General features: G+C 41.0%; 1 protein-coding gene across 5 annotated transcripts in view; it reads right to left on the minus strand.

The window, feature by feature from the left end:
• The window catches only part of pard3aa (par-3 family cell polarity regulator alpha, a), an 858224-nt gene that overhangs the window by 282041 nt on the left and 563679 nt on the right, over positions 1-12504 (minus strand). For all 5 annotated transcript variants that reach the window (XM_043690628.2, XM_043690626.2, XM_043690630.2 and 2 more), the window contains exon 13: positions 2154-2342. In XM_043690628.2, the coding sequence (XP_043546563.2) occupies positions 2154-2342 (189 nt within the window). The remainder of the gene's footprint in view (positions 1-2153; positions 2343-12504) is intronic.

A 12504-nucleotide genomic window follows, 5' to 3' on the forward strand; every position in this document is an offset into this window, starting at 1 on the left:
CGGAAACAAAAGCAGAAATTGCTGAAAACATTCAGTAGGTCTGGTAACACCTGTGGAGAGAAAACAGTGATCATCCTGAAAATTCTCACTGATTGTTGTGAAAGAACATTGGATTCACAATGCCCTTAAGGGAAGGAAATCTGCTGTCCTTACCTGCACTGGCCGTCATATGACTGAAGACCCAATAATTGGCTCGAAAATGCTCTCTGAAATGGCCAAGCAAGCTCATTTCAAACACAATTAGGGATACGCAGCAAATGTCAAACTTACCACTGGCACTCACAACTCACAAAAGAAATAAAAAGGTCCAAGAATGAGTTTTTTTTAAGAACAGGGATAAGTTAACTGCCCCATAGAAAGAAATTGAGTAGGTGAAACTAACATTTCCTAGGGAGTTAATCTTATTAAAGCATAAAATTATTAAGTGGATAACAGGGCTGATGCTGAGTGGATGTTTCCTCGCTAATCTTCAACTGAGGATTTCTTGCTGAGAATAAAAAGATTGTCCATTTAGAATATAAATAAGGAGGATCCTTTTTACTCAACCAAATGTGGATTCTTACATCCAAGATGGAGGTCTATAGATATCTGACAAATAAAACATGGGAAATGCAGACACGTTAGGATAATGGACTGCGGTATGAATGAAAAAGAAGATCAAGAATATCTTACTGAAAGATGAAGCAGGTTTGGAAGTATGCACAGCTGTTCCCATTTCTTGGTTTCTTAATTAGCAGCTCTCTAATCTGAAACCAGTTCTTTAGCCACTTCCAGGTTATGTCCTGGAATCCCACTGTATCAAATAGCAACATCTTTGCCAGATTTGTTTTTGAAGTAGACTATACTAGACTTACAGTTAACAGGAGACATCTCTCTCTTTGTTCATGGATGATATCCTTAAGAGGGCTTCCATATGTTGCTCCTAGGTTATGTTTGGAAGGATAATGAATTAGATTGACATTGCCTTCTGTTGATTTTCACTGAGCAGGTACCACAGGCTTAGCCAGAGGATGTACAGATTGATTATCAATTTGTTTGGCCATATGATGATGGCACACTACAGTAGTGGAGAAATTCTGAATTGGGACATGAGCCTGGTAATCCTGGCTCAGAAGAGGCTTGGAACTCCTGGATAAATATCGTTGTGGTTTCATTTCAGCCTTTGCTTTAAACATTTCGATAATATTTCAAAGAGTTGTTAATCCTCATTAAATTGTCATTATTCAGGCATTTTCTCCAGTGTCTTTCTCAGTGAACATAAGCATAAAGTGAGCGGCACGGTGGCACAGTGGTTAGCACTGCTGCCTCACAGCGCCAGAGACCCGGGTTCAATTCCCGCCTCAGGTGACTGACTGTGTGGAGTTTGCACGTTCTCCCTGTGTCTGCGTGGGTTTCCTCCGGCTGCTCCGGTTTCCTCCCACAGTCCAAAAATGTGCAGGTTAGGTGAATTGGCCAAGTTAAATTGCCCGTAGTGTTAGGCGAAGGGGTAAATGTAGGGGAATGGGTTTGGGTGGGTTGCGCTTCGGCGGGTCGGTGTGGACTTGTTGGGCTGAAGGGCCTGTTTCCACAATGTAAGTAATCTAATCTAATCTAAAGTATTTTCATTGCATTACTCACTTTTGGTTCACCCTGATTTTGTGCCTCAATAGCTTGCTTAAGGATGCTTCCCTCTCAAAGTAGCTGTTAGAATACTAAAGTAATTTCATATTGTTCAAGTTTTAAAGCTTCTTTCTCTTGGCACAAGCATCTCCATGTACTTTTTGAAAAAAAAAATCACTGAGGTGCAGTTGTTCAATTTTTGATCTGTGTTAAATTATCTGCTCTCAGCAACTGTGGCAATGGAAATGCTCCAATTAAGCAGAACATTCTTGGCTGAGGAGGTAAGTTCATCACTCAATCTTCTTTTCTGGCCTCTACTCAGCATAGACACATAGGTCTCTTTGAAGAATAGGACCACGTACACAATTCACAAATGATCCAGGATCAGAGGGTGTCTGGAACCCAATGGAACCACATCTCATCAAAGAGTCAACAACTTCAATTGATGAAGGGATAAATGTGGTGAATATTGCATCAGCGAATTTCATTGTAAATATCCTTTTATAAGCAGTCATTAAAAACTTAATTATCATCTAGATACCAAATTGATTTACCTTCGATGCTGCTCCTCCATTGATGATGGATTTCACAAATATGCCCAGGTCAGCATGGTTTTCTTTTGATCTATTACCTTTGACACTAACTCCGAGGCCTGCAGATCCAGTATCATTGAGAGGAATTTCAAATGTCAGGAACTCCCTGGTACCATCAGGTGTAAGCACCAAGTCATCATCCTCTGCTTTCTAACATATAAAAACATAATGTTTTAAACTGATAAACAGCTTACATTTTAAAATATTCAGCATCATATTGATAAAGATATCAAGTGCAAACAAACCACCATTTTTGTTGCAATGACCAATGTTTGGAGTTAAATGTATGCCTCTATGATTTTTAAGTTGAAAGTGAAGTATATAAGCATGTTCTGATTCGCATATGCTATGCATTATAATCAGACTTCACCTGAAAAATACACTGACCTGAATCTGTACCACTATGGACCAGGCCAGACTCCCTCAAAACATTTCAAGAAAGTAGTCTGGACCCTAACTTTGCTAGCTGTTTTAAGCAGGTGTGGAGTGGATATTCCAGGAGAGATGCAGTTGGTCAAACCACTTAGTTTTAAGCAAAACAGAATTTGATTACCAAATGAAACACAAACAAAAGAGAACAGAATATTGAAAAACTTAACCTATCCAAGAACCCAACAGATCATCCCAATTTAATAATGCTGTTCCAAATACTTGAAACAATCCCCATAAACACCCCTTTGCAAGGAAGGTAAAATCAACAAAGGTCTTACAGGAAGGAAAGACAGACAGACAGACAGACAGACAGAAAACCCATCCAAGCCAGACGTTTTGGAATCACTGCTTTTATGACCTCTCTGGAAAAAAAGGCCAAGGATGGCATAACTTTAAGGGAGCAGCATCGCCACACTACAGTACCATAGAAGATCAAATACCCATACGAACAATTTTAGATTTATAATGCCTCTGTAGTATCATGCTAGCAATGTGCTTTACCAGAGTACAACTATTTCAAGAACTGTTGAATAGAAACTCTATATAGGCATTAATGAATGGCCCATTGAAGCTTAAAATGAAAGATTTAAAAATTCTACAAGCCAATAACACACTTATGAAGCAAGCCCGAAGAAACAGTTAATCAAATGCAGGAATCCCACTGTTTTTAAGAAACACGGATAACGGCTATAAAAGAAGCCAATTTTATTAGAAGTATAGTTTAATGAGCTTTCTGTGAACACTTATGCAGGTCAATTTCTGACGACAGTTTACTTGTTTTTTTAAACACCAAGACAGGCATTCTGCTCATACTGGGTCAGTTAGCTCAGTCAGCTAAGATTCTGGTGCAAAATTCAATCCCTTTACAAACTGCGATAATTCACAACGGTCTGCCTCTTTGCCTTGCCCCATTCTTCATGCAGAGTGGTGCCCCTTAAATCAATATATACATTAGTTTAGCCTCGGTGGAAAACAAACTCCAAATCATGATCACCAAAAGTAGCATAATAAAGCTACTCAACAGAGAATCACTTCCAAAGATCCAGCAGCATAAAAGTCAATATGACATGTTCCTGCTTTGGTCAGAAATTGGGAAATTGCTTAAAATCCTACTGGTTAGGTTATTTTAATATGAAAATCATTTGCATAATTATTAATGCAAATGATTTCCATAAATTAATACAAGCAGGTAGCTTAATAAAAGGCAATTATTTATTTTTTGTGTTTCTGCTACAATGTATTCCTTGATGTATTTGAGAGAGCTAATGTGGAAAGTAGATTTATCAGTAAAAATAAACATTTTAGTAAGGGTGCTAGTCGTCTGCCTGTGAGTAATCACTGAGGATAATCTTAAGAAAAACATGATGAATTATTTGTTGTCTCATTGATGTATACTAGAAAATCTGCTGTCATATAGTTTTTTTATGAAAAGAACTCCAGAAATGTTATTATGCACTAAAGAAAATTAATTAAAGAAAAGATTTACAAGGATGTTGCCAGGTTGGAGAATTTGAGCTATGGGGAGAGGTTGAACAGGCTGACGCTGTTTTCCCTGGAGCGTCAGAGGCTGAGGGGTGACCTTATAGAGGTTTACAAAATTATAAGGGGCATGGATAGTGTAAACAGGCAAAGTCTTTTCCCTGGGATGGGGGAGTCCAGAATTAGAGGGCATAGGTTTAGGGTGAGAGGGGAAAGATATAAAAGGGACCTAAGGGGCAACTTTTTCAGGCAGAGAATGGTACGTGTATAGAATGAGCTGCCAGAGGAAGTGGTGGAGGCTGGTACAATTGCAACATTTAAAAGGAATTTGGATGGGTACATGAATATGAAGGGTTTGGAGGGATATGGGCAGGGTGCTGGCAGGTGGGACTAGATCGAGTTGGGATGTGTGGTCGGCATGGACGGGTTAGACCGAAGGATCTGTTTCCATGCTGTACATCTCTATGACTCTATAACTCTGTATAAGGAGCTATCAAAACCTTGCAAGTTCGATCTGGAAGTACTTTTTGTGGGCCAATAATGGTAAGAGCAAAGTGAATCCTGAATCAATGTGAACACTATGGAAACTCAACTGTGAATGGTTTAGAGTATCTTTCATTTCCATTTGGAACTCACCAATCTTTCATACTGGTTTGGCCGAATCTACCCCTGTTGCACTTAAATAAACAGTGAAACTTGACACCAGTTAAGTTTAAATCCCACCATAACACTCGTTATTGGCCATGAAATCTGTTGTATAAGCTCAACTAGTTCATTAATGTCTTTCAAGGTCAGGTAGCTGTCATCTCACCATTGGTCAACTTTACTCTCATTCAATATTGCATGGTTGCCTCATAGCAACTTGGGTAATGGTCAATGCTGCCAAGGAAGTACTTATTCTTATTCCAAGATACTTTGTTTTGGATAAATTATGATTGAAAGTATTAGAGGCTCATGGTGCTTGATTAGTTTAAATGATACAGTTACGAAATGCAGAACCCTGATGCAACTAATCCATTATCTGCCCTAGATTACAGTCACTATAGTTATAGTCACTTATCTGCATCTCTCTTCAGCTACTTGCTCTGTAAATATATTACACATACACAAAAATTTTGTACATAAAAGTCACTTATGTCACGATTGAAAAGGATTCTGCACTTGCATTGCTTCACTCTCAATAGTAAACTGATTTGCATTGCTGTTTAGATTTCTTCTTTAGGGACATTTTCAAGTATTTACCTGATTCAACAGAAATAGGAAGAAGAGGAGGAAGTTGGATGTACAATTATCCTTGTTTTGACAACAGAGTCACTGCTTCACCTGTTATAGAATTAGGATCCCTTGCACCTTGGAGATACCAGTCAGTGGAAACCACCACTTGGGGACAGACATTGCAAAAACCTCTCTCGTTGTCTCACTGTGAAGTCAAAACTTGCAATAAATCCAACAGCGAAAGAGTTCAAGTCAGAACTTGAAACACATTCAAACACAGTAGTTGAACCCTAAGGCTGAAAATGGACATGACATGCAAAGAGAAAATGTTTTTTATTTGTCAAGAGAAAAGTGCAAATACAACTGGGATAGAAACTAAAGAAACACAGATGGCCATGTAGAATAAATGGGACAAGCAAAGAGACAGAGTCATATTGTTCCAAATGGAAAATATTTCAACGGGCAGGCATGTGAAAAGTTTTTGGCAAAGACTATCTTTGCTATTTGATGGTTGCTTTAAAGCGTTCTCAAAATTGCTGTCATAGTCCTTTATCTGCATCTCTCTTCAGCTACATGCTCTGTAAATATATTACACATACACACAAATCTTATACAGAAAAGTCATTTATGTTATGACTGAAAAGGATTCTGCACTTGCATTGCTTCACTCTCAAAAGTAAACTGATGATAACACTTCAGGAAGACCCTGGTAATTATAATTTTGATTCAGCTTGAAGAAATCCATACTAGTACTATGGTTACACATGACATAACAACAGAAAGTGAAATCTCAGATCTGCTTCTGCGTAGTGGAATGCATTTCACTACTTCTTTGCATCTTAAATGGAACATCCTGCTTGTACACAGTGTTTTGTATTATGAAGTTGAAGGTGTGTACTGTAGCTTTAAGAGAGTGATGCTGTTCTGAACTGAGAAATTACAAGCACCTGTGTGATATGACTGGATAGCAATTTCAGTGTGTACTGGAAAATTGAACATATATAACATTTGGCTGTGAAATGGATACCTGAGATGGTTGCTGTTTTGACAGTAATTTGAATTTAACCAGTTTAAACTATGCCCCTGGATAGCAAAACCCAATTGAGTTTGAATTTATTATTTTGCCAATATCGAAATAATGAGATGACTGATGTTGGGAATATAAAAATGCACTAGGAGAAAGTGAGGACTGCAGATGCTTGAGATCAGAGCTGAAAAATGTGTTGCTGGAAAAGCGCAGCAGGTCAGGCAGCATCCAAGGAGCAGGAGAATCGACGTTGCGGGCATAAGCCCTTTTTCAGGAATGAGGAAAGTGTGCCAAGCAGGCTAAGATAAAAGGTAGGGAGGAAGGACTTGGGGGAGGGGCATTGGGAATGCGATAGGAGGAAGGAGATTAAGGTGAGGATGATAGGCCAGAGAGGGGGTGGGGGCGGAGAGGTCGGGAAGAAGACTGCAGGTCAAGAAGGCGGTGCTGAGTCCAAGGGTTGGGATTAAGATAAGGTGGGGGAAGGGGAAATGAGGAAATAAGGTGGGGGGAGGGGAAATCTGCATTCATCCCATGAGGTTGGATGGTTCCTAGGTGGAAGATAGGTGCTCTTCCTCCAGGCATCGTGTTGCCATGGTCTGGCGATGGAGGCGGCCAAGGACCTGCATGTCCTTGGCGGAGTGGGAGGGGGACTTAAAGTGTGTCAGCCACGGGGTGGTTGGTGCGGGTGTCCTAGAGGTGTTCTCTGAAACGTTCCGCAAGTAGGCGGCCTGTCTCCCCAATGTAGAGGAGGCCACATCGGGTGCAGCGGATGCAGTAAATGATGATGTGTGGAGGTGCAGGTGAATTTGTGACGGATATGGAAGTATCCCTTGGGGCCTTGGACGGAAGTAAGGGAGGAGGTGTGGGGACAAGTTTTGCATTTCTTGCGGTTGCAGGGGAAGGTGCTGGGAGTGGAGGTTAGGTTGGTAGGGGGTGTGGACCTGACGAGGGAGTCGCGGAGGGAGTGGTCTTTCCAGAACGCTGATAGAGGAGGGAAGGGAAATATATCCTTGGTGGTAGGGTCTGTTTGGAGGTGGCGGAAATGACGAAGGATGATACGATGTATCTGGAGGTTGGTGGGGTGGTAGGTGAAGACCAGTGGGGTTCTGTCCTGGTGGCGATTGGAGGGGCAGGGCTCAAGGGCGGAGGACCGGGAAGTGGAGGAGATGCGGTGGAGAGCATCGTCAACCACGTCTGAGGGGAAATTGTGGTCTTTGAAGAAGGAGGCCATCTGGGTTGTTCGGTATTGGAATTGGTCCTCCTGGGAGCAGATGCGGCAGAGGCGAAGTAATTGGGAATATAGGATGCATTTTTACAGAGGGCAGGGTGGGAGGAGGTGTAATCTAGGTAGCTGTGGGAGTCGGTCGGTTTATAGTAAATGTCCATGTTGAGTCGGTCGTCTGAGATAGAAATGGAGAGGTCTAGGAAGGGGAGGGAGGAGTCTGAGACGGTCCAGGTAAATTTGAGATCGGGGTGGAAGGTCTCAGTAAAGTGGAAGAACTGTTCAACCTCCTTGTGGGAGCACGAGGTAGCGCCGATACAGTCATCGATGTAACGGAGGAAGAGGTGGGGGGTGGTGCCAGTGTAGCTGCGGAACATGGACTGTTCCACATATCCGACGAAGAGGCAGGCATAGCTGTGGCCCATGCGGGTCCCACGGCTAGTCCTTTGGTTTGGAGGAAGTGGGAGGATTGGAAAGAGAAGTTGTTCAGAGTGAGGACCAGTTCAGTCAGTCGAAGGAGTGTGTCAGTGGAAGAGTACTGGTTGGGTCGGCAGGAAAGGAAGAAGCGGAGGGCTTTGAGGCCCTCCATTGACTGGATGTCCATGGTGAAGAAAAGGCATTGGAGGCTGGGGAAGCGAAAATCATGGAGGAGGTGGAGGGCGTGGGTGGTGTCCCGAACGTAGGTGGGGAGCTTGGACTAAGAGGGACAGGACCGTGTTGAGGTATGCAGAGATGAGTTCGGTGGGGCAGGAGCAGGCTGAGACAATGGGTCGGCCGGGGCAGTCAGGTTTGTGGATTTTGGGCAGGAGGTAGAAATGGGCAGTGCGGGGTTGTGGGACTATGAGGTTGAAGGTGGTGGATGGGAGATCCCCTGAGGTGATGAGGTTATGGATGGTCTGGGAGATGATGGTTTGGTGGTGGGAGGTGGGGTCATGGTCAAGGGGGCAGAGAAGGAGCTGTCTGCGATCTGGCGTTTAGCCTCAGCGGTGTAAAGATCGGTGCGCCAAACTACCATCGTGCCTCCCTTGTCTGCCGGTTTGATAGTGAGGTTGGGGTTGGAGTGGAGGGCTGCATGTTGCGAGGGTGAGAGGTTGGAGTGGGTAAGAGGGGTGGACAGGTTGAGGCGGTTAATGTTGTGGCGGCAGTTGGCTATGAAGAGATCGAGAGCGGGTAAGAGGCCAGCATGGGATGTCCAGGTGGATGGGGTGCGTTGGAGGCGGGAGAAGGGGTCGTCAGAGGGTGGGCGAGAATCCTGGTTGGAGAAGTAGGCGTGGAGGCGAAGGCGGTGGAAGAATTGTTCGATGTCTTGCCGTGTGTTGAACTCATTAATCCGGGAGCATAGGGGGCTGAAGGCGAGTCCTCGGCTGAGGACTGATCTTTCATCCTCAGATATAAAAATGCAGGCATTTTGAAAATTGGAGTCAGAGTAACTGCCAAAGGAAGAGACCTATTAAGAAACACACTCTATCAAAGGAAACTTTTCAGATGAAATGTATTCGCAGTAAAAAGAAAGAAGATGAGTCAGAAAGATCTTCAGCTGGATGAAGACAGACACCAAAGACGACAGCTGTGTGGTTTTGAAATTAAGTTGATGCAATCTGAATAAGTGTCTTATTGGAACAGCATATTGTTACAGAATTGGAGGCAGGTAATAAGTAGTTAAGAGAAAGAGGGTGCTTAGATTTGTGAATAATTGTTGTTTAATGCTCACTTTTAGAGTTAAAGAATAAATCAATTTTTTTTTTTAAACAGTAGGATTTCAGAGTTCTCTGTCACTCATTTTAAAAGATTAGGAGGTGAGGTCAGCTTTTCTGGGTGTTTGGTTTAACTAACAGAAGGGTTCACCACTGTGTCGTTACATTCACTGAGAAGCTCAGCCAAGTCCCAGCAAACTGCACTTAATGAGAGCAGCTGAGTTAGGAACAGGAACAGAAAGTGGAATACACAACCTTCTAAACTGGAGCCCCGCCTTACTGACAAGAACAAATGGACTGATAACTTTAGCTATTATATCAGTAACTAAAATCTCTCAAATTGTTGCATTTCTAATTTATCTAGTTGAAGCTGAAGAATTTGTCATGGAGCACTTGTTTATAAAATTAATCCTTTTTCATAACAACCAGCTGCACAAAAAACAATGGCAAGCCCAATCAAATTAAGCAGTGCCGTCCAAATACTGAGACTTTGAAGTGATTATAGTTATCTTAATTTCCAGAAACCTTAAAAATAATTTTCATAATGCTATAGGGTCAATGAAAATTTCTATTTACATGTGAACACTTTGGCAAGGGTCTCAGTAGCGGAACTGTCAAACCTGGATCACTGAATCTTCAAACACTTCAAAAAAAAACTATGCTCTGACAAAAATGTAAAAAAAAAGTAGCATTCAGGTAACAGCATAAAGCTAAATGCTTTCCACATCTTAAAAAAAAAGGACAATTTGGAGAGTTTTTGGAACTATCAAGTTAGGATAATGTGAACAGGGAATAACGATTGCCTCCAGTGGTTAATGATCAGGGGTATCAAATTTAAAATGGTCAGCAAGAAAGTTAACCAACAAGCTAGGAAAACCTTTTTAATACAGAGCTTTATTGGAGCATAAACTGCTTTGCCACAGGGAGAAATAAGGCAGAGAACATATCAACTTGGAAGGGAAAATAGATTAAAATATTTGAAGCATAAGGGTGCACAGAATTATCAGCAGAGAACAGTCGTGGAATTAATTTTAAGTTTCTCTCATAAAGATCAAGGATGAAACACAGATTGTCTGTCAGTGTCACAACAGTCTAAGGTTTGTACGTACTTCATTTCAGGATCAAAAGTATTTTCCAACTTAGAAAATTGCGCATGAAAAGTACAACTCATCGACATTCATTTCTAGTTACATTTTGACTCTACGTGCACATTTCACAAATCTATGACCGACTTAATTCACTATAAACTGGAATCTGGGCTTAGATTAATGCAAGTAATAAATTTGAATACAAATCGTAATACTTTAAACAATCAAAAAATGACCCACTTAACAGCACATGATCTAACTTGCTCAAGTGTAATTCTTTATCAGTCAAGCGTGGAATGGGATTGTAAGAATATATTTAAATATCTATGAGTTGGATCAGTCCACTGAGAATCGCATACACAAAATTAATAGGGGAGGTGTAAAGGAAAGCAACAAGGAGCTAACAGATATTTTTCTCCTCAATGAAATCAGAATTATGGTTCAAGGTACAAACAAGAATAGCCTCCCGAAGGGCATATTGGGTCAACCTACCACATATGAACTGCAACGGTTCAATAAGGCAGCTCATGACCACCTTTTTAAGGGCAACCAGGGTGGGCATTAAATGCCATGCCAGCCAACAATGCTCACATCCCACAAATTAATTTAAAAATTAAATCTTATTAATCTCTTCATAATGCTTATATTATTTTAGAATAATTTGGTTATATTTGTTAGAAATTATTCTTTGCGAAGGACCAACATTCATGATATCTTACCTCAAAGAATCTACTGGATTAAAGCCACACAAATTCATATTAATGAGGCCAGGTGTTTCAGACTTCCCACCTGGATAATTAGATCTATCCATTCAATTAATTACATAAGTTGAAAATATACCATACTGACGCATTCAAACAAAAGGCTTCATTTATTGCGAGATAAGTTTAAAATGATAAGTTCTATTCAACTGATCAACTTTTCCATTTTTTTAACGCAGCTGTTTTGGGCCCAGCTTTAGGATTCATTGTTAAATCAACTAAGCTAAATTTTAAAATTTAGCAAGGTGTTTCAAAACAAATTTTATCTGTAGCTGGTCATTGCCAAGTCATTTCAAATTCAGAACAAATTAAGTTAATGACTAGTCTACATAAAGATAACCATTGTGAGGCTGGCCTATAAATTAGTAATCTTTACAACTACTAATTAGTGTCAGTAATTATGTTTTTCTTAACAATTAAATCAACACACTATGGCTTTAAATAGTTTAACATTCCCAATTTTGGGTAGCTGTTAATAGTCTAAAACTTTTACATGTATACAAAATGACAAGCAGGAAAAGGCCATCTGGTTCACTGGTGTACATCTTTGCCTACAGAGTCATCATATGTGAAACAAGAGGATGGTACAGCCCCTACACAACAGTCACGTGCTCTCCACAAAAGTTAAAAAAACACAGATAAAAGCCCAAGGCCAATTAAATAAAAATCCATCTGTAAAAACTCTCCCAAAAGACCACATTAATCAGGCTTATTTTTGTTGCGAGCTTATTATTTATTTTATAAAATAGAACTGGCTGAATGTTTTGGAGCAATCCAGAGATTCATCACAAATGTAGATGACTCATGGCAAAGGTCAACTAAATCTCTTGGAAAAGAACCACCACCTGACATCTAACTCATCCTACTGCTGTATAAGTTGTCACGATACTCACAAAATATTGACCCTTAATTTTTAACTCCCATCATTTGATTTTCATAACTGGCACCAATCATGGACTAAACCTGGTTACAAAAAGGATCATCTCCTTCCAACACACTTGAGCAGAAAGTCAGGGTCATTGTTGTCTATGTCAATACAGCACTGAAGCCAGAAATAATGAGTCTATTTTGCTTTCTCTCTCACCATCCTGTTCTCTACCTCTGTTGTTAGCTCACTCACCATCCCATTCCCAGCTCATTGCCCTATTCTCCTTTCTCTTTGCCCCATATTCCTGTCTCCTCACCCACCCTGTTCATTGCTGGTTCTCCTTTCCCCTCACCATCTGACTCATTGCCTGTTCTCCTCTTCTTTAGTCACCCTGCTCCTTGCCCATTTTCCTTTCACCAATTCACTTGTTTCTTGGTGTGCACAAGACGCCCTGCAGCTTCCGCAGTTAAAATTAGTACTCCCCAGTTTTAACTTGAGCTACACTTGTAGACATTTAAAGGGTGGA

Source organism: Chiloscyllium plagiosum, unplaced genomic scaffold (assembly GCF_037043375.1).
Source record: "Chiloscyllium plagiosum isolate Xiang-an unplaced genomic scaffold, Cpla_swu_hap1 HiC_scaffold_5, whole genome shotgun sequence".
Taxonomy (NCBI): Eukaryota; Metazoa; Chordata; class Chondrichthyes; order Orectolobiformes; family Hemiscylliidae; genus Chiloscyllium; species Chiloscyllium plagiosum.